Here is a 20705-nt window from a genome sequence, read left to right as displayed (position 1 = left end):
CCTTGGGGGACCCCACAGGGGACCAAATGGGTTGGGGCAATGTGGCCAGACAGATGGACAGCCTGAGTCCGTCCATTAAGGAAGGAGGTGAGCCAAGAGAGGGCGGTACCCTGAAAGCCCGCTGCGCTGACCCGGTCGAGAAGGATGGAATGGTCAACCGTGTCAAACGCAGCGGACAGATCAAGTAACACCAAAGCTTGAGGCAGGTTGGAATCCGCCTTGCTCTTGAGCTCGTCTAGGACGGACAGGACCACTGACTCGGTAGAGTGAACTGGGCAGAAACCCGCTTGATGGGAGGCCAAGAGATGGTTATCCTCAATGAAGGAGGAGAGACAAGAGATAATGTGGCTCTCCAATATCTTACCAAGGTAGGGAAGAAGGGAAATAGGTCTGAAATTGAAAGGAAGGGAGGGGTCTGCCCCAGGCTTTTTTAAGATGGGGCGAACTATTGCGGATTTGAAAGATTGCGGTACTAGACCTGAGGAAATAGAAAAATTAAGAAGCGACAAAGCACATGGTTGGCACGAGGCAGCATGTAGCAGACAACATGGCTGCTGTAAATACAAAATGGAGTCCACTAAATGGCAAGATAAGGGCTAGAACTAAGATGTCTTCTGCTAATGCTTAATCTAATCGCTGTTAAATTACAACAGATGACCCTTTCAGCATTAGCTGAAGACATCCGCTTTTCTGGGATAGTCTAAATTTTCATCCTGTATATCTATACGCATCATGTCAGCTACTTCCTTGTCTAGCATGTGTTGTGCTTTTATTTCTACAGAATCCTTCCTGGTTGGTATGCAAGCTGTAATGCACATAGAACATAGCATTGGCCCACAATGGATAGACATACAACAGATGAAAATCACTGTAATTACAATACAGAGAATAGTCAGTAATTTCCAACCTCAGGCAGAGATTAGAGCCCAAAACCATCTAGCAAAAGACCAGGTGCCATTCTTAGTGTGAATATATGTAGCTATCTTATGCAGTTTAAAAGTTGCGTCATATACTGAGAGCGAATTATCATGAATTAAAACACAACAACTACTACCGATAATTTTACATGCACTACCTGTATCGGCTAACATCACATCTAAAACCATTCTGTTCTGGTGTGCTACAATTCAGGCAACTTGTAATTCTTTAGTGATGTTTCCAAGTGCTATAGTGGTCTGATTAGTAACAGCTTCCACAACCCTAGTTAACCGTCTCACTTTCCTGCTATTTCATGCAGCACCCACAAAAGAAAACAGACCCAAATTAAAATCAACATATTGCTGTAGACTAGTATCTGTAGGGTCTACTTCATCAGTACTTATTGTCCTTTTGTTTCGATTCAATGAAATATTCTTGAACAGTTTAAAATCTCGATGATATGATGCAGGTGCCAGAAAAACAGGAGGTAAAAAAAAGATACATAACATACACCTGACCACTCAACTGGTAGTCGATGATATCCATGACTGCCACATACTAGATATGTGTTATGCGAAGCTAAGAAAGAACTATTATTTATTCCATCTATATTTAAAACTGTAATACAATCACTTATTCCAACTGGGATTCGTCCAATACTTTGTACACATAAATCTGCTTTAGTCTTCGTAACAGTAATCACAAATTGTTCACTTGTGACAAAGTCTCTTGTGTGGGTGAAGACATATGGCGTAGAAACTGGTTAGAGGTGGCAGACCCGAGAGCAGAGGACGGCCCGGGACCAGGGTTCGAATCCCGGCGCGGCAGGTTTCTGGACCAGGGTCAGCGGACTCGATAATTCTCTCGCCTCGGTGCCCACTTTGATCAGCGATCACATTCGGCAACTCTGGGCATTAGCTTGCCTCATCTTCACTAACGGCCCCACCAGACCGCCGGGGATGCCTGGTCTCACCCTGGAGATACCCATTAAGGGACCATCTCTCAGGGAAGCCAGGAAGGGTTTCGCAGCGGTCGAAGCGCCTTGGGACCCTCCGGGTAAGTAGTGCGCTATATAAATGCCTATACATACATACATACATACAAATATTGTCCGGTCGGTATTCCTCCCATTCCCATTTAGTTCATTTTGCTTGAGGATACCCATCTTTGTCCTGATAACACTCCTTATTTAGACGGAAAAGAAGTTCACCTACTGCAGGTTTTCTAGTTGCAAACAAAAGAGTGTACCAGGCTCGACAAGAACCATTATGCGAGAAAGGAAGTGGGATAAAAGGCGTTCCTCCTTTCTTTTGATGCGCTGGAAGCATTCCACATACCCAACAGTTAGTAGTGTTCGTGGCATTATGGGTGTGATGCAACATCTGAACAAATGTGTTATTGAGATAAGATTAACAGTGTTTCTGCTCATGATACGGGAGAGTGAAATGCTGGCGTTCTTCTGGGACTGGAGTAGTAACTATAAAAAACTCATGAGCAGGAGCCATCATTTCAACAGACTAGGTGATTACTGCAAAACAGCAAAAACCCCTATAACACCTTAGATTTTCCTTTGTTTATTAATTTCAGCAACAAAATCAACTCTTTCTAAAAGCAAAACAAACAAAAACAAAATAATCGTAGGAGCTCTTCTCCCGTGGGTAGACGTTGGTGTAACTACAGTACGCAGGGCTGCTCCCCCCCCTTGTCATATCGGCACTCTGTTTCCACTACCCAGGGCGGTTGCTCAACCTGTCTTTCTCAAAACTGTAGATTCTTTCCTAGGTCTCAAGTTGTATCGTGATGCCAGGGATCATCTGGTCCGGGAAGAACTCAGCAGATTCGTCAGGTGACACAGCATAGCCTTTCTCCGTAGTCAGGATCTCTCGATGATCAGTCAGCACAGCAGGTTCCACCAAGGTCGACAATACCTTTCGATAATGGCTACTATGCACCCAGTTTTTCTTGTTGGTGACTCGAACTGCTGTTCTCGTAGCAAGGAGCACCTGTTCCGGTCCAAACAACCTCGGCTCCAGGCTGCTTGACCTCTCAAATGCCTTTATCATGACATGGTCGCCAGGTCAGAGCTCATGGCCTTCACCTGCAGATCTGTCGGGAAGTGCTTCAGGAACCTGTTGATGAATAGAAACCAAGCTGTCAGTTAACTGTGCCAAATAGTCATTCATCAAGACACAAGGTACATCATACACAGAACTCGGTTTCGGAACACCCCAAATGTTCATCGGTCTCCCAAATACAACCTCATAAGGAGTAAGACCTGTTCTGGAGTGTGGTACTGATCTAATAGACAACAATGCCAGTGGCAGTGCATCTGGCCAAGTCAAGGATGTAGAAGCTTGGATTTTCGCTATTTTCAGCTTAAGAGTAGCATTATACCTTTCCACCAATCCTGCTGATTGTGGATGAAACACTGCATGGAACTTCTGTTTAATTCCTAATCCCTTCAGAACATATTTGATAACTTCCCCAACAAAATGAGGTCTGTTATCATTCCATAGGAGTCTGCAAACACCACACCTCGGGAAGAATTCCTTCAATAACACCTTTGCAGTAGTGATAGCAGTATTGTCCTTTGTGGGGTACGCCTCAATTCATTTGTTGAAGGCACAGACCACCACTAAGACATACTTCAAGTTGTTACAATGCTCAAGTTGAATATAATCCATTTGCAAGACTTCAAAAGGTGCAGTTGGTGTAGCAAAACCTCCAGCTGGAACTCGCGTCCCTTTTCCAGTGTTATATTGTAAACAGATCAAACAAGACTGTACTACTCTCTTAGCTGTGCTAGAAATTTCTGGATGCTCCCAAACTTGCGTAAGCATTCTCGTTATTGCTGAAGCTCCAACATGTGCTAGTCCATGTGCCATCTGAACCATAGGTTGTACAAAGGCTATAGGCAGCTTCCATCTATCCATCTGCTTATTCTGCCAACAACCTTCATCATCCAACTCTCCTTCTTCAGACCATTGTTCACGTTCCTTTACAGAAGCAGATTTCTGTATCACTCGTACTTCTTGCCTAGCATAGTGCCAACGCTCAGCTTGTGACTTCACTACATACATAGAAGTAGTGCTTCTTTGTGTCGCAGTTTCACGTGCCACGTGATCTGCAAAGGCATTACCTTGTCCAATCTTATCTGTCACTTTCTTGTGCGCACTACACTTCACAATAGCTATTTTCTTCGGGTATGTCAATGCAATGAAAAGATTATGTAATAGGTCTTCGTGCATTATTTGCATCCCGTGAGATGTAAGAAAGCCTCTTTCTTTCCAGAGCAGGCCAAAGTCATGCGCCACTCCAAAAGCATAACAGCTATCTGTATAAATATTCACACATAAGTCAGTGCTAAGCTCACATGCTTGTGTCAAGGCTATCAATTCAGCTGCTTGAGTCGATTTCTGTGGTATGCGAGATGTCTCCACTATTGTTTCAAGCGTGGTGATTGCATATGCGGCTGAGGTCGTGCCATCTGGCAATTTCAAACAAGATCTGTCAACCCACAATTCCCCATCCACACATGGAAGGGGCGTATCTTGCAAATCAATGCGACCCTTTGTCTGTTCCTCAGTCAAAAATATACAATCATGTGTTTCTTGTGACTGAGGCTGAGTCGCCAGATACGGCAATAAAGTAGCTGGGTTTAAAGTTGCACATCTCTTCAATGTAATGTGAGGAGCTAACAATGCCAGTTCATATCCTGTCAGACGAGCACTATTTAAGTGCTGCGTCTTTGTTCGATTTAAAAGGGCATCAACCGCATGGGGTACCAACACTAACAGCTTATGTGACAAAACTATTCCTTCACTCTGTCGTATTGACACAGCCGTTGCCGCAACTGAGCAACGCTCGGGCAACAGGATCAAGAACTGCTGAAAAATAAGCAGTGGGACGTTGCTTATCACCATGTAACTGGACTAAATCTGACAATGCGCATCCATATTTCTCATGCACGTAAAGTATAAAAGACTTCGTGTAATCTGGTGTACCTAACACTGGTGCTGAACAAAGGGCTTGTCGTAACTGTCAAAAGGCAGTTTCACATTCATCTGTCCATGGAAGGGGTATTGGAGTGTCTTCTGTCAAAAGTGCTAACAAAGGCTTAACAATATACGAAAACCCCAAAATCCATTGCCTGCAAAAAGAAGTAAGACCAAGAAATGCATGCACTTCTTTCTGTGTAGTAGGTACTGGAGTATCTAAAATTGCTTGTATATGATCTGATGTCAATGCACATCCCTCCTTAGACAAAAGATGACCTAAATAGGTTACCTTTGGTCTACAATATTGCAATTTCTTTCGTGACACTTTATGATGATGTGAAGCAAGATAAGAAAGCAAAGACAGAGTGCACGTTTCACATTGTTCTGGGGTATCGGCTGCCAACAAGATGTCATCGACATATTGTAGGAGAGCCACACCTTCAGGCAAAACTAAGGAATCAAGTTGTCTTTTCAATGCTTGACTGTAAATACTCGGGCTCTCAGTATAGCCTTGAGGAATTCTACAAAATTTATACGATGGATTATTCAAAGTGAAACCGAACAAATATCGGCTAACAGGATGAATAGGGATCGAAAAGAAAGCGTTCTTCAAGTCTATAACAGAGAACGTGGTTGCAGTCAGGGGAACCAAAGTAAGAAGTGTCGTAATGTCAGAAACCACAGGGTACTGTGGTACAACAATCTTGTTTACCTCTCTCAGGTCTATGATAAACCTGTAAACTCTAGTGTCAGTGTCCCTTTTCAAAATTGGATGAATCGGACTGTTGCAGACATTAAATGGAACTTCCTCAAAAACCCCAACCTGAATGAGATCATGTACAATTCGTATGAGTGCTTCTTCACCCTCCTGTGAAATTCTGTATTGACGCTAATTTGTACCAGTGGGATAACCATTTGACCCACATCAGTGTCTGAGGTAGCCCACAAAGTTGTAGGAAGTGAGGCCAATGCAATATCCTCTTTAACAAGACAAGCTCTTTCAGTCACGGGATGATTATCATTCGAAATGACACGCACTCCTTCAGGAGAACATCGTATTGTGGCTCTAAAATACTTGAGCATATCGAGACCCACAATATTGTCTGGTGTGTTTGGAGAAAGCAAAAATGGACAAGGAGCACTAAATTTATCAACATGGAATGCAAGTGGTTGTGACAATGGGCTAAGGGAAGGTGTTCCATCGAAACCTATCGAAGTAATAGTTACGCCAGACAGGGGAGCCCTTGGAACCAATTGTTAAGACAAAGCGCTACAAGTAGCTCCTGTATCAACCAGAAACTGATCAGTAGAAACCAAAACATGTGCTGTATCACAGGGACCCGTCTGATCTACTGGAACTTCAACTGATTCCTTACCCCATCCTAGGCAATCCTATGCATGAACAGAATCGTAAAGGTCAGGCTGAACATAATCAGACATTTGATACTGATTTCGTCTGTCAAAGGTATTAAACCCATCCTGTGTTCGCACATTAGTATCAAATTGAGCATGATCATTCGTATTTCCCCTAGAACCTGAATAACCTGAACGATTTCTCATTTATCCCCGTCCTCGTGAATTCTGTTGGGCACGCAACACTGGGCAATCGGCCATCCAATGACCAAATTTCTTAAAATACGCACATTGAATAATAGACAGATTCGTACGAGTATAGGGGGGATTAAAAGATCCACATCCGCCTCTATAATAGCCTCTAGAGGGCGGACCATAAACTTGGGCTAACATAACCTTCGTTTTCAAATCTCTAGATTTCTTTTCTTCGTTACCTCTCGCTTCTAATTCCTGACGCTCATAATATTGAGCCATCGTTAAAACAGATGCTGGAGAAGAGGTAGTCCAATAACTTTCACTGGCTTTTAAACGGCTAGCTATCCCTGGTAACAGATTCGTAACATATTTGTCGACAAAAAGATGTCTGCCTGTATCATCCGTCAAAGACTGATCGCTAAAATCGTGAAAAGCTTCCTCAAAGCGTGTAAAGAAATCAGAAACCGATTTGTCTAATTTTTGTTTACACGATGCTAAAACAGTCCAATCTATATTTTTAGAAGGGATAACTGTTTTAAGCTTAGTTAATATGGCTGCAGGAAGATCTAACATTAACTTATGTTGCTTTTGTGCGGGCTTCCTCTCCACATCCAATTGTTCTAGATCCTTCCATTCCGCGCCAAAAGTAGCACGATCATTAATTTTACGGACGGTCCTCCACATATCCGGTGGTAATATTAATCCGAAAAATGAATCAATATCTCACAAAGTCATGATACAAGAATTTATAGCGCCTTCAACTTCCTCATAGAAAGCGCTGGGTTTTTACGTGGATCGGGTAATGCTGCTTTAAGCACCATTACATCTGCCCTATTCCAAGGAGTATACACCCAATTATAAATAAAATAACCTTTAGCATCAACAGAATTTTTATCATCATTGTCACCTGCTCTTTTAGGGGGAACATACAAGGGTGCGGCTTCCCGCATAGGCTTCATATCGACTGTCATTATCTTATCTGTTCTGAAGATAGAGGACTGCGACTCTCCGGCCTGAGATTTCTGCGCAGCTGCGTCTGCAAGCCTTTTTTTCTCCTTCAAGTGAACCACATCAGTTCGTAATTTATCCAACCGTCTAATCGTATCAGCCACCTGAGAAAAAATAAAAAGACCATCACGCATGTTCTTACAATCAGCTGCTACATCATCAGGTTCTAAAGCTGGAGAGAATTTCCGAAATAATTCAACAACTTCTGAAGCAAACGTCTCAGTGAAATACTTCTGCTCTTTCTCCAACCACCCCTGTATACCAGCTAAAAGATCGGAAGCAGAATCAGTGCTACGTAATACTTTACGTGCAGCCTGTCTGATATCGGCCACACCTTAAGTAGGCAGCATAGAACGAGTGTCCCGCGCCTTTCGTTGATCTACATCAGAATCCTCATCGCCTTCGGATGGAGTGGACGGAAAGGCATACGGAGGTGGAGGTTGATCTAATAACAAAAAATCATCTTGAGGTTTATTAAGGACAGGATAGAGAGGTTGTCGGACAGAGTATTGGCCAGATACCTGCAATCTTTCTCCTCTCTCTCTTTCAACTCTTTCACTTCTTTCTTTCTCAACTCCAACGCTTTCTCATACACATTCTTCCGCTGCTCTTTCTCAATCAATGCTTGCTCACGCTTCGCTTGTTCACGCACTTCTTTCTCCCACATACGCACACATTCAAACATATCACGTCTAGACTTCAGCTCAAACATACATTGCTCCACATACTCAATCTTTCGTATATCAAATGACCCATGCATAGGCCAACGTAATTCAGGATCCTTACGAGTGTATTTATGCCATAACGTGCTGTACATTATGGGAGAAAGACCAAATTTTACATACATATCCCTATTAGGCATACCCTCTGGGGGAGCCGGTTGCGATTCTTCGAGTCTCAGTCTGGTACCATTACAAAAGTAACACATCCTTCGAAGTGCGCTAAAAACAGGCATGAAAAAAATAATGCAAAATATGCAGTATTATACACAAAGTAGCACTTAAAGTACTTTTAGTACGTTGCGCCGTTCAAATTTGACTCATTGAAGAAAAATCTCCACATTGCCTGCCTATATGAGTTGCAACACATATATTTACCAAATACAAAATTCAAATTAGACTAGTCTTTTCCAAATACAAATATGCCACAGTAAGTGTTCCTAAAACTACCTTACCATACAAGGGCATCCAAAACCCCGTAGTATGTGCTGCAAAACGGCTCTTACCAATCATAGGGTGTCCAGATTCCAACTGCCAAGTTCTAAATTCGACCAAACGGCCACTGCACAGTGAATCGACAGAAGAGATCTCAGTCGAGGACCGGCGCCACCTGGATGGTCAGTTCGGAAAGAAGGGAAGAATCGCCTTGGATGCCAAGTCTCGGTCTCTTCTGGCAGTGATCACGTCCGCCGCAAGATTGCAAACCTCCGTCACGACCAATTCTTCGGGCATCCGAGTCGCCGATGAGCCCCACGTGTCGGGCGCCAATTTGTCGTAGCAAGCCTCAGCCAGACCCGCTAGTGCAAGGGGTTCGCCCTTCTCTGCACAAAGTCTTCTAACCAATAGGAAGAAGTTGGCACAGAAACTGGAATAGAAAAAGTAACATTTATTACACCTCATGAGGTGGTGCTACGGTTCAGACAGTACCCTTCGGTATTGCAAGAAGTAGCAACACGAGCTAAGAAAGCATAGTTTATTTATACCCGCACAGGTGCTGAAAAGAAGGCGGTACAAACACAAGAGCATGATTTATGTACATATAAGGTAATATTGAAAGGCACAATCGATCAGTGGGAGGAACTAACAGTTTTGGGGGCTGACAAACACATTCCTATCTGGAACTAATAACTAACAGATGTGGACCCTAATAGACATAGGCAAAGTGGGGGATGCTAAATATAACTTGTTGCCGGGCAGATTCCAATGCTCCGTGAACAGGAAGATAGGACAAAGCACATTGTCGGCACGAGGCAGCATGTAGCAGACAAAATGGCTGCTGTAAATACAAAATGGAGTCCACTAAATGGCAAGCTAACGGCTAGACCTAAGATGTCTTCTGCTAATGCTTAATCTAATCGCTGTTAAATTACAACAAAGGGCATGTACGTTGGACCGTCCCAAAAGCCCTTTGTCCCCCCTTTTTGAGTAATTGAAAACTAGTCCTGGCATCATAGGCACCAGGTGAGTGACCAAGATTTTAGCGAAGATCTTCGCGTCTGAGTTTCAAAGGGATAGCGGCCGGTAAGAGCTACGCTCCTTGGGCGGTTTAACCTTTTTTTAAAAGAAGACTATGTTAGTCATGTTCCATGATTCAGAAGCCACCCCCTAGCCTCTATGTGCTGTATACCCTCAACCAGTAGTGGATCAATACTGCTCTTAAAGGCTTTGTAGAACTCAACTGGTATCAGCCCTCGTCAGCCGCCTTCCCAGAGGGGAGCCTAGATAGCACTTCCACAACTTCATCCTGCGAGATTTCTAGTTCAAGTGAGGCCGAGTCTTCCTCGCTCAAAACCGGCAGGCTGCGCCCCTTGATATACTTCTGGAGGCCACCCTCATCTAGTGGTAGAGATTGCGTATAAAGCGCTTGATAGATCTTGGAAAATTGTTCGATTATAGCTTGATGGTGCGAATACAGCACCTTGTTCTCCCCTTTTGTGGCCTTTATCTGGGTTTAGCTCTGTTGTCTGCTACTGATGGGAAAGCACCTTCCCGATGTGATCACCGTATTCATTTTGTAAGGACAGGTGCTTGTTATAGCTCATAGCTACTTTCTCCCTTACCATCCTGCTCATGGACAGCCGGTCATCTTTTAAGGAGGTATACAGTAGAGCCTGGTCTTGGGTGCCTCCCTGGACTGCCTCTACTTGATGTAATTTGATAGTTGAGAGTGTTTGAAGAGCAACCCTGTCCACAGCCTCCCGATATTTAGTTTGCTGCCAGGTGTACTGCTGGGTTATCCCCCTTATAACTGCCTTCATCGTATCCCAGACCATGCAAGGAGAGGCCGTCTCCACATTGGTAGTTAGATGGTAGATAGTAAGGAAATGTTTGTTTTGCTTGTGTTACCACTTTTATTATTCACATACTGTCATATGGTTACTGCGTTTCTATATATTGTGTTAAGTTAGCATGAGTTTATTAAATGTTTAAACAACATATTTTCCTTCGGCTTCAGTTTGCACACGACACCTAATTGTTATTGTAGCTTTCAATCTAGACGAAAGATGTGATTTATTTGAGAATAATATGTTATTGCTCTGATATCAGTTGTGCTTGGTACACTTGGTACAACTGTCTGCACACTGAGAACTGCACCCTCTAAGAATAACCTAACACAAGGTTGCTGAAGGCCTGATCCTCGCACCACATTAGACATAACACAAATAATGTTGCTGCCAACTTTGGGCTCTACGCGGGTTTAAGATAGAGTTACAGGGAATGAATCAACACACTTGATGCTTCGCATGCAGAGAGCTGGTAGCTGTTGATGTGATCTGCTCCTACTGACCATTAGAGGTATGGGCCCGCCCAGCTAGAACCCAAACGAGACCTTCTTAGATATAATATAATATGCTAAATAGGGTGCGCGAAATATAGGTGATACAAACTTTATATAGATATTGCATTATAATATGCTATCACCATTCGCTTACTATGGATTAGTAACTATGCTGATAACTTTGATTTTTATAATATGTATGTTGGTATTATATAAGATACTGCGTTTGAGAACTTTGCATTGAAAAATAAACATTTCAAACTTGCACGTGTGTTCTTTGCCTCCCAGTTTCGGTTTGTAATGATTATATAACGAAAGAGTGTTCATGTGTTCCACGATACCTGAGGTACCCTAAGTTCATGTTCTGGATTGTTTAAGTCATTGGGAAGTTATTACTACCGATGAGACACTGTAGCTAGCTTGGTAAGGGGATTTCTGAAACTAAGGTGAGTTTTGGGTCACCCTAACTCACCCAGGTTTTAGATCTCTGTGCACAGTTCTGTGGGAAAACGGAAACCCTGCTACATGGCGCCCATACGTTGTTGGCCTTATATCATGACACTCGAGTAGTATGGCATTCAAACCTTAACCCCTTCATTCCCGTTTCCGGAAAACGGCAGTGTTGGAAAAACCTACCTATTTTTGAAATAGGTAATTTTCAAGCTTGAATCTATCTAAAAACGGTTTCCTTGAATTACTACCCAGTTGTGCTAAAAAGTAATCTTTGTTTTTTCACTTTCCTGTGCTGACATGGCACAAGCCGTGGACATCCCGCAGCATAGTCGCATTGCGGTGCGTGACCATTTGCGGGCTTATAATGTCCCTGTGGACGGCTTGGCTGTGGTTCTGGTGGTGAGTGCGGAACATGCTTACCCGTACGAACTGTTTTATTCGTGGGTGACATTTCCGGCGGTGGACGCTAATTCTGGAGTGTTCCATTCATACACTGCTTCAGCTATACCGGTTGCGTATGCTCCGTACAGGGCTCTGGAAGTTCCTATTGATGCTTGGCAGCATGGAGTTTGGTTTGGTGGCGCCCTACCACACGCTTTAACCGCTCCGAGGTTAGGTCCTTTGTCCATTCCGGGCACACCTTGGCCCGCTTTGGCTGGATTCACTCCTCACCCTAATCGCGCCACTTGTAACGTGGCTGATCTGCGGCGGCTTCATGAAGTCCCAGTGGTGGTGATTAGAGCGCTTGTTCATTACACTAGCCGTAATGTTCAGGACGTAGCCCCTAGGGGTGCACAGCTTCGTGCAGAACAGGCTGGTTTGAAAATCAATCCTGTCATGGTGAATTCCGTGATGGGCAAAAAGCCCCAGGACAAGGATGATTTTCCGTTCTGGCTTGCTGAGAAATTCGGCCAGCTGGAAGCTGTGTTTCCCAACACGAGTCCTGGTGATAAACACAGGATTCTTACACTAAGTTTACCGAAAGATTTGGCACCTGAACTTGTTGACTGTGAGACCTGGGGTAAGACTTTTGCAGCGGTCTATTCGAGGTGCTATGGTACCCCGTCTGTGACCAATCTGGGTGCGGTCCTTAAATGTGTTCAGGATGAACACCGACCGGAGTCGGTGGTTGACTTGGGTATGCGCCTGTGTGGCACCTTTGATGTAGTTTGCGATCTGATCCTTGCGAATGTCTAGGGGGATGCAGTGAACTTTCGGGGTTGCTAACACATTGGCGTTAGTTCCCGAGGCCGAGAGACCCCGTCGGTTGGCAAGGATTATTGTGGCTGCTTATAAAACGGTTGGCCGCAATGCGAAGGGGCTTAAGGCTTTTCCTGATAAAGAGAAAAAGCAGCCCCAGGGCCAGTCTTCTGATACTAGTGGTCAACCTAAGTCCAAGAAACAGAATTGGCCTAAAAAGCAGAATCGGGGTAAGCAACAACAACAACAAACACAGGTTTCTGCTCCTGCGTCTCCGTTGCCTGCGCAGTCGGATCGAGTTTATGATTTGCGCGATCGCGCGATGATTAAATCACCTGAAAGGTTTTAGGCTTCTGACCAACGCTCTCCTCGTTCCTTTCAGGACTCATCGGCTCCGTCAACCGGTGGTGGAGGGGGCGGCAGGGGCCGGGGTGGCCAGCAAGGACGTGGTCAGCCCCGCCCACGTAACGGTGGAGAGCAGCAGGAAGGCACTACGCCCAAGAGACCACAGTTTGCCACGAAGAAAGTCGCCGCACTGACAGCGCATCGATATGCCCCAGATAGTGAGAACGTGGCTTCGGAATCTGACGTGGGCTCCGACCTTGCTGGACAGCGCGGCAGAGATTACCATAGTGAGAGAGGCCCTCCGTGCACTGTTGAAGGTGACAGCGGCTGACACTTATGTTGTGATTGAAACTGCTGATACGCATGTTGCTTCCCCTGAACGTCTTTTTGAAATTGTCCTGTTAATCGAAGGTGACATGCAGCGAACTGTAAAAGGGGTATTTTGGGGAAATCTCTCGTCTACGTATGACATTTTGCTTTCGGAGGCTGACTGGCCCCCACCTTTTGTTCTCGCAGCTCCGCGAGGGGAGGAGGTAATCCTCCCCAGTTTCGCGCACACTGTATCGAGAGTGGAGGCGCTGCATTTTGCAGAAGAGTGGGCTCTGGCGCTTGCGCCGGCTGTGTACCGCAATCAGTGTGGCTGGGATAAATTGTCTCCAAGCCATGAGATTCCGTTACGGTCTCAGCCGCAGCCTCAACCTCAATATCCCATACGGCGTGAAGCCAAAGCTTCAGTCGCGGCTATCCTTGAACAATTAGAATATCAAGGTGTAATTGAAATGTGTGTGTCACCGATGAATAACCCCCTTTTTACTGTTAACAAGCCGGACGGCTCATATCGTTTGGTTTTGGATTATAGGCATTTGAACTCGCATTGCCGTAACTGCGCAGTACATAATACTCATGGCTCTGCGTTAGTGAATAGTCTTGAGCGTAAACGGTTCAAAACCACGCTTGACATTTCCAATGGTTTTTATGCCCATAGATTAGACGGTCTAAGTTCCCAGTGGACCAGCTTTACATGCGGCGGTGTGCAAAAAATGTTTTGGCGTCTCCCAATGGGCTATAAGAATAGTCCTGGAGTATTCTCCGCCCGCATTGTCTCTCTTTTGGAGGGCATCGACCCAGTTGCTTGTTCGTATGTGGATGACATTTATCTGACAGACGACGATCTTTGGGAGCATCTGTGTCGAGTAAATAGCATAATTTGTAACTTTGCAGACATTGGTTACAAGTTTAACTTTGCAAAGTCGCACATTGCAGAGTACACAGTGTTGTTTCTCGGCTACGAGCTAAACAACGAGGGAAAGGGTTTGGCACCTCACTTCCTGGAGAAATGCGCACAGTTGCGCTCTCCGACAACACTGAAAAAATTACAATCTTTGCTGGGTTTTTTTAATTTCGGGAGGACTTACATTCCGGAATATGCCCAGGGTATCAAGCCTTTGTATGCTTTGATACAACCATCTTTTTTCAAATCATGCTGGCTGCCTGAGCATTCAGCTATTCTGCAGTCTTTGCAGGCTGATTTGCTCGCTTTTGAATACTTACAGACTCGTGATAATAAAACCAACCTGGTGATAAGAATTATCCCTGGGGCGGTGGGTTTCACGTACCTGACTTTTAATGAAGGAAATACAGTACCTATTGCTTACAAGTCACACTTGTACACTTTGGCTGAACTGCGTTTTTCCACTGTGGAGAAAGTTTTAACGGCTGTACAGATGGCAATTCTTAAGGAACGTGCCCTGTCGCAAGGAAAACGCATGTTGGTTGTTACCCCGTGTCCTGCCTTGGAGGCGGTTACGAAAGCCAGTGTACCTAATTCCAAAGCTTTGCACCCTAGGTGGATTCAGTGGGCTGCATCCTTGACATCCCAGGATGTCACGTTTATTTTTGACGCCACTTTACGGTCACAGGAGTACTTACAGTATGAGTTTGTTCATCCTGCTACTTTAGCAATGCAGCCGTTGGAGGATTTCCATTGCATCATTTACACTGATGGTTCGGCGCAGGTTGCACATGGCTCTAAACATGCCTACGTTTCCGCGTGCGCCATTGTGGTCGGTGCCATGGTGAACGATGAGTTCAAGTCCAGTGTCGTGCACACGCAGACACTTGGGGACTGCACCGCACAATTAGCAGAGCTTTGTGCGCTGATGCTTGCATTGGAGTACGCAGATCCTAGTGTGACGACTTTGATCGTAAGTGACTCTTACTACTGTGTCCAGTCTTACAATGAAAACTTGTTCTTTTGGATTTAGAATGAGTTTCGTGATTCCAAAGGTAGCACAATAAAACATAAAATGATCTGGGTCCGTGTGGCGGAACTTAAAGAGAAGTTGCCACTCATGTTTGTGATTCATACTCTCGGCCATCAGCGCGTGGGGGTCCACGCTGTTGGTAACTCGCTTGCTGATGAAGCAGCGAAGTCAGCGGTATCGAAATACTTAGTTGCAGCAGTCACGAGATCCAAAAGCAAAATAGATGATGACATCTTGGCAGCTGTTGCTGCAACAGAGAAGGGAGGTAAATATCCTGCGGGGTTCCCTTCTAAATACACATACCACTTAAGTCCCGATAAGGTTCCTTATGTGAAAATTCCTGATGTTGGCGAGCGTCTAGTTCCCAACTCGGATCGTAGGGCTACTTTGATTACAGCGGCTCATGAAGGTGTGGCGTCTGCGCATGCGGGCGTCTCAGCCACTGTAACTCAGCTACAACAGAGGTTCTGGTGACGGGGACTGTACAAACAGACGCGCGATTATGTCCTTCAATGTGACATTTGCCAGCAGATTAAACCTTTAACTGCTGCGCATCCGCCTCAGACACAGTTGTACATCTCTAATAAACCACTTGGATGCATTTATTTGGATCACTGCGGTCCATTTTCTTCTGATACTGCATACAAGTACATCTTGGTAGCAGTTGATTCATGCACACGCTTTGTGTGGGTATGGCCACATCGGAGCGCTGATTCACGAACTGCCATCAAGGATTTGCGAGTCTTTATAGGGATTTTTGCCTGTGGTACCTTCCATTCACGTCAGGGTCCGGCTTTCGCCTCTAAGGCGTATAAGGATGCTATGGTTTCGTTCGTTGGGGGTCCAAGTCAAGTTTTCAAGTCCGTACAGACCCGAGGGTAACAGTGTAGTGGAACGAATGAACCGTGACTTAAAGCAATCTTTGACAGCCCGAGTTATAGGCACTGGCAGAAACTGGTTAGCCCACCTCAATGGCGTGCAGCGTGCGCTTAATAATCTCCCTAGAAGGTTTCTGGGTGGGCGGACCCCGTACGAAATGCTCTTTGGTATCAAGATGTACGTCCCTGACCTCGATGGGCTAGACTGCAAGGCCCAGGCCACGGCCACGGCCTTTGACGTAGATGAACATTGCAATGTTTTACAGGATCTACAAAAGACCAGAGACAGTCTAGCAAAGGAACATTTGCCCTCCACATCGGATGATGGGTTGCAGATCCCGGTAGTTGGCTGGCTACCCCAAGTTGGAGAACTGGTTCGAGAGAAGATCGATAACAAGAAAGAGTTTGGTCCCTCATATCGTGCACCGGTTCGAGTTCTTGGAGTGAAGGGCACAAGAACAGTCATTTTACCACCACTTCCAGGTCGTAAGGAAAACAGATTTATTTCTATTGACAATGTCAAGACACACAGGGTGGCCGATTCTTCATAGCATGACACCGGCTGTATCCTGTCCTTCCATGGTGAGGCACTCTGTGCTAGCAATAACTTCTGGTGCAGAACAGGAGGTGTCCCTCGAGATGCCTGCCATATCCAGTCCTTTATTAAATACTATTCCTGTTACTAACATTGATGAGCTGAACTACACCTATCCTGCTGATTTATCGATGCCTGATTTACAGACTCGTTTGGCCGACCAGTCCAGATTCTCTTTTGACTCTGTTTCGGAACTTTCAAAGAAACCCTCAACTATTGCGAAATATGCCACGTTGTTTAAAAACATTTTTTAATTCCCCCTTGGACATACGTTTGGTTGATCCTATTTTCATTTTACCTTTTTATGTCAATTGGTTTTGTGTTTTATTTTTTCCGCCTGATCGATGGTCACTACGTTGAAGAAAGAACAGGAATTTGGTACCTAAATGGAACATTGGCCCCTCTTTCCTCTTCACATTCAGCACACAGACTGAAATGAAACTTGAATACAGTCAACATTACTGCTTGGCCTGTCCTTGATGGGATTGTGTGGGATGCGGTTAGATTTCAAATACATGGGCCCACTGAAGTGATTAATGTTCCGAATGTGCTTAGCGTAAACATGGGAGATGTGATTAAACAAAATATACGTTCTGATGATTGGGATATTCAGGCCGTAGAAGCATTATTCTCTGATTTAAAGTACTATGCGGCTTTTGATGCTGAAGACTTATATTTAGATTCTATTAATTATGGTGATTTGTTTTGCTTCCAACATTATGGTAATCATTTTCTCCATAAGACGAATTCCAGGAGGGTTGCTATGAATTACACGCAGTGGGAGCACTGCCCAGCTCCTTTAATTGGAAGCTCCAATACATTTCTGAAAAAATATAGTTATTTTACAGATTTCAATCAATCAAATCCTGAGTCATTTTATTTCAGGATGACGGAAAAGTCCATGTCCAAAGTTAGACTTACCGATACAAAATTGCTGTATTCGAAGTCCTTTCTAGACAAATTGGCTGTAGATGGCTACGAGTTCTGGAAGGGAATAATTGACCTTAAATCGGTTTGGGGTACCAAAGATTGGCAGGTACAAGGCACTGAGGCTTTGCACCGTGCATGTCTCATCCCGAATCACATGTTGTTTCTAAATTCTACTATTTCCCAAACAACATGCTTTGGATTGGCTACTTCTAAAAAATTAAATACACCAATTATCCCCGAATTGGAAGAATATTCAGGTTGGGTTATTTTTCAGAATTATCTACACGAGAGATACAGTCTCTACTATACAATTCGTCCTTTAATATATCCAGTTTGGATCCAAAGGGTTGGCTAGTGTGGCAAAAGAGTTCTGATTCTTGCCAACGTCGATTTCTGGGGTTGGCTGAAGGGTTCACACAAGTACGACCAGATCCCCATTTTGAAACTGATTATACTGTCACCACTTACTCTGTGGGGAAACTGTGTCAAAATTGGTTACAACATTCCACTTTAGCTGCAGTTAAACTGCATCTGTCTCAATTAACTGAAAATGTGGATTTGAACGATTTTGTTAAAGGCCCAGCTAAAGGTAGATCTAAACGATGGATTTATGCGGTATACAATGAAATTTGGAAAGTTTCTCAAATTGTGGCTGCTAAGCGCCTAAGGGCAATTGATCAAGCAAATTTAGAAAAAGTGCTTGCGGTTGTCGATAACAGCATTAACACACTTTCCTCCCGAATTTACACGTTGAACAATATTGTTTCTTCTGTTGTTGACATTGTACATGATGAAGTGTCCGTTTTGTATCATGGTCAAAATCAATTGCGTTCTGTAATGCAGTTTGCTTGGACACGACAGACTCTGAAGGCTGGTCGAGTGCCTTGGAGTTATATGAACGTCACATCACTATTTGCCCCTTTTAATTTGACTGACAAACAGCGCATGCTTTCCATGCGAGATGCATCATTTTCTATGTTACACATTGAAAAGTTAGAATCTTTGCCCTTTTCTGTGGCTGAGGCAGCCGCTGCTACATGGCTTATCCATGGGATTATTACTTTGCCATTTGCTCTGTATAAATTTACAAATTGTATGCGATATATTGCTATTGGGAGATATGAACCTCTAGGCAGTGCTTTCCTACATGAGACCTGGTCCTTACCATACACATACAGATGTCTGAAAGAAGGAAAGGAAGTGAATCTGAATGGTGAACAATGCACGCAGTCGCCTGACCGTTCACTGATATGCAGGCACATCCAGTTGCATGGTTCTTGTAATCAGGACAGGCCAAATTTAGCCTGTGTTTTGAAAGGCACACCGGTTCCTGCAATAGTTCCCACATTCACTTTATTGTCAAACGGTAGTTATTTACTTTTGAATAACGAGATGTGTTGTGGGTTAATGGTCGGTATCGCCTATGTGGTTACTGTATCAGAACGTGTGGTGTGTTGCAAGAATGTGTTATGTCCACCCACGCATGGGAATTCAGATGTTTCCATTTGGCCACGAATACCAACCTTGAGAGCGGAGTTCAATGGTTTGAGCCGAATAAGAGCACTATTGTCTCAAAAAGAAGTGGCCCTGAGCTCTGCCCGTGAAACTTATGTCCTTCACATAGCTAACACACGCACAGAGGTGCAGGCACTTTTAAAAACTGATTTGCCGTTTCATTTCTGCGAGCTGGTTCATCAAATCTTTAATGCCTCCTCCACAACTGGACTGGCACATTTTTTTAAATTGGTTAGCAGTGGTCTCGTGACTACGTTTGAAAAAGTTTATGGTATTATCCCTGCGTTTTTTCATTCTATATTCGCAAGCTTGTTTGGCGGATTCCCTGTTTTGCTGGCTTTGGCTGCAGGCGTTTTGTTGATATTTTGCTTTATAAAACATGGATGCCCATCCTGCGCAGGGACAGACTGATTTGCATATAGCCAGGTTCTGAGCTGGGATGGGGCAGTGAGATAAATAACGGTGATGGATCAAGCCCTGATCTTTGGACTGGGTAAGAGTGGTCTGCTCAATTCAGACACTCTGTTCATCACCACCCCCTTTTGTAAATCGATTTTGGCCACTATAGGTGTGGCAGGGTATACTCAGACATGAGTCCCTTTCTCACTGCTCCATCAGGATTCAAGCAAGCCGGGCCGAAGAGGCTGAAATGCCAGAAACCGGTCCCCGGTAGCTTGTCTTCTTTCTGGTAAAGAATTGGCTTGGTAGTTTAGTCTGCCCTGTTCCCATGATGCACTGGGCCAGGGACAGACTGATTTGCATATAGCCAGGTTCTGAGCTGGGATGGGGCAGTGAGATAAATAACGGTGATGGATCAAGCCCTGATCTTTGGACTGGGTAAGAGTGGTCTGCTCAATTCAGACACTCTGTTCATCACCACCCCCTTTTGTAAATCGATTTTGGCCACTATAGGTGTGGCAGGGTATACTCAGACATGAGTCCCTTTCTCACTGCTCCATCAGGATTCAAGCAAGCCGGGCCGAAGAGGCTGAAATGCCAGAAACCGGTCCCCGGTAGCTTGTCTCCTTTCTGGTAAAGAATTGGCTTGGTAGTTTAGTCTGCCCTGTTCCCATGATGCACTGGGCCAGGGACAGACTGATTTGCATATAGCCAGGTTCTGAGCTGGGATGGGGCAGTGAGATAAATAACGGTGATGGATCAAGCCCTGATCTTTGGACTGGGTAAGAGTGGTCTGCTCAATTCAGACACTCTGTTCATCACCACCCCCTTTTGTAAATCGATTTTGGCCACTATAGGTGTGGCAGGGTATACTCAGACATGAGTCCCTTTCTCACTGCTCCATCAGGATTCAAGCAAGCCGGGCCGAAGAGGCTGAAATGCCAGAAACCGGTCCCCGGTAGCTTGTCTCCTTTCTGGTAAAGAATTGGCTTGGTAGTTTAGTCTGCCCTGTTACCATGATGCACTGGGCCAGGGACAGACTGATTTGCATATAGCCAGGTTCTGAGCTGGGATGGGGCAGTGAGATAAATAACGGTGATGGATCAAGCCCTGATCTTTGGACTGGGTAAGAGTGGTCTGCTCAATTCAGACACTC

At 44.6% G+C, this 20705-nt stretch overlaps 1 protein-coding gene across 1 annotated transcript in view; it reads right to left on the bottom strand.

The window, feature by feature from the left end:
* The window catches only part of LOC147736822 (uncharacterized), a 53824-nt gene that overhangs the window by 1373 nt on the left and 31746 nt on the right, over nt 1-20705 (bottom strand). Inside the window, exon 2 of the mRNA XM_086953513.1 lies at nt 132-9056. Coding sequence (XP_086809639.1) covers nt 3528-4841 — 1314 coding nt within the window. The 5' untranslated portion in view covers nt 4842-9056 and the 3' untranslated portion in view covers nt 132-3527. The remainder of the gene's footprint in view (nt 1-131; nt 9057-20705) is intronic.

The sequence above is a fragment of the Lissotriton vulgaris genome, chromosome 1_2, assembly GCF_964263255.1.
Source record: "Lissotriton vulgaris chromosome 1_2, aLisVul1.2, whole genome shotgun sequence".
Classification (NCBI taxonomy): domain Eukaryota; kingdom Metazoa; phylum Chordata; class Amphibia; order Caudata; family Salamandridae; genus Lissotriton; species Lissotriton vulgaris.
Note: the sequence above shows the minus strand (reverse complement) of the source record. Positions and strands in the feature narration are given on the sequence as shown.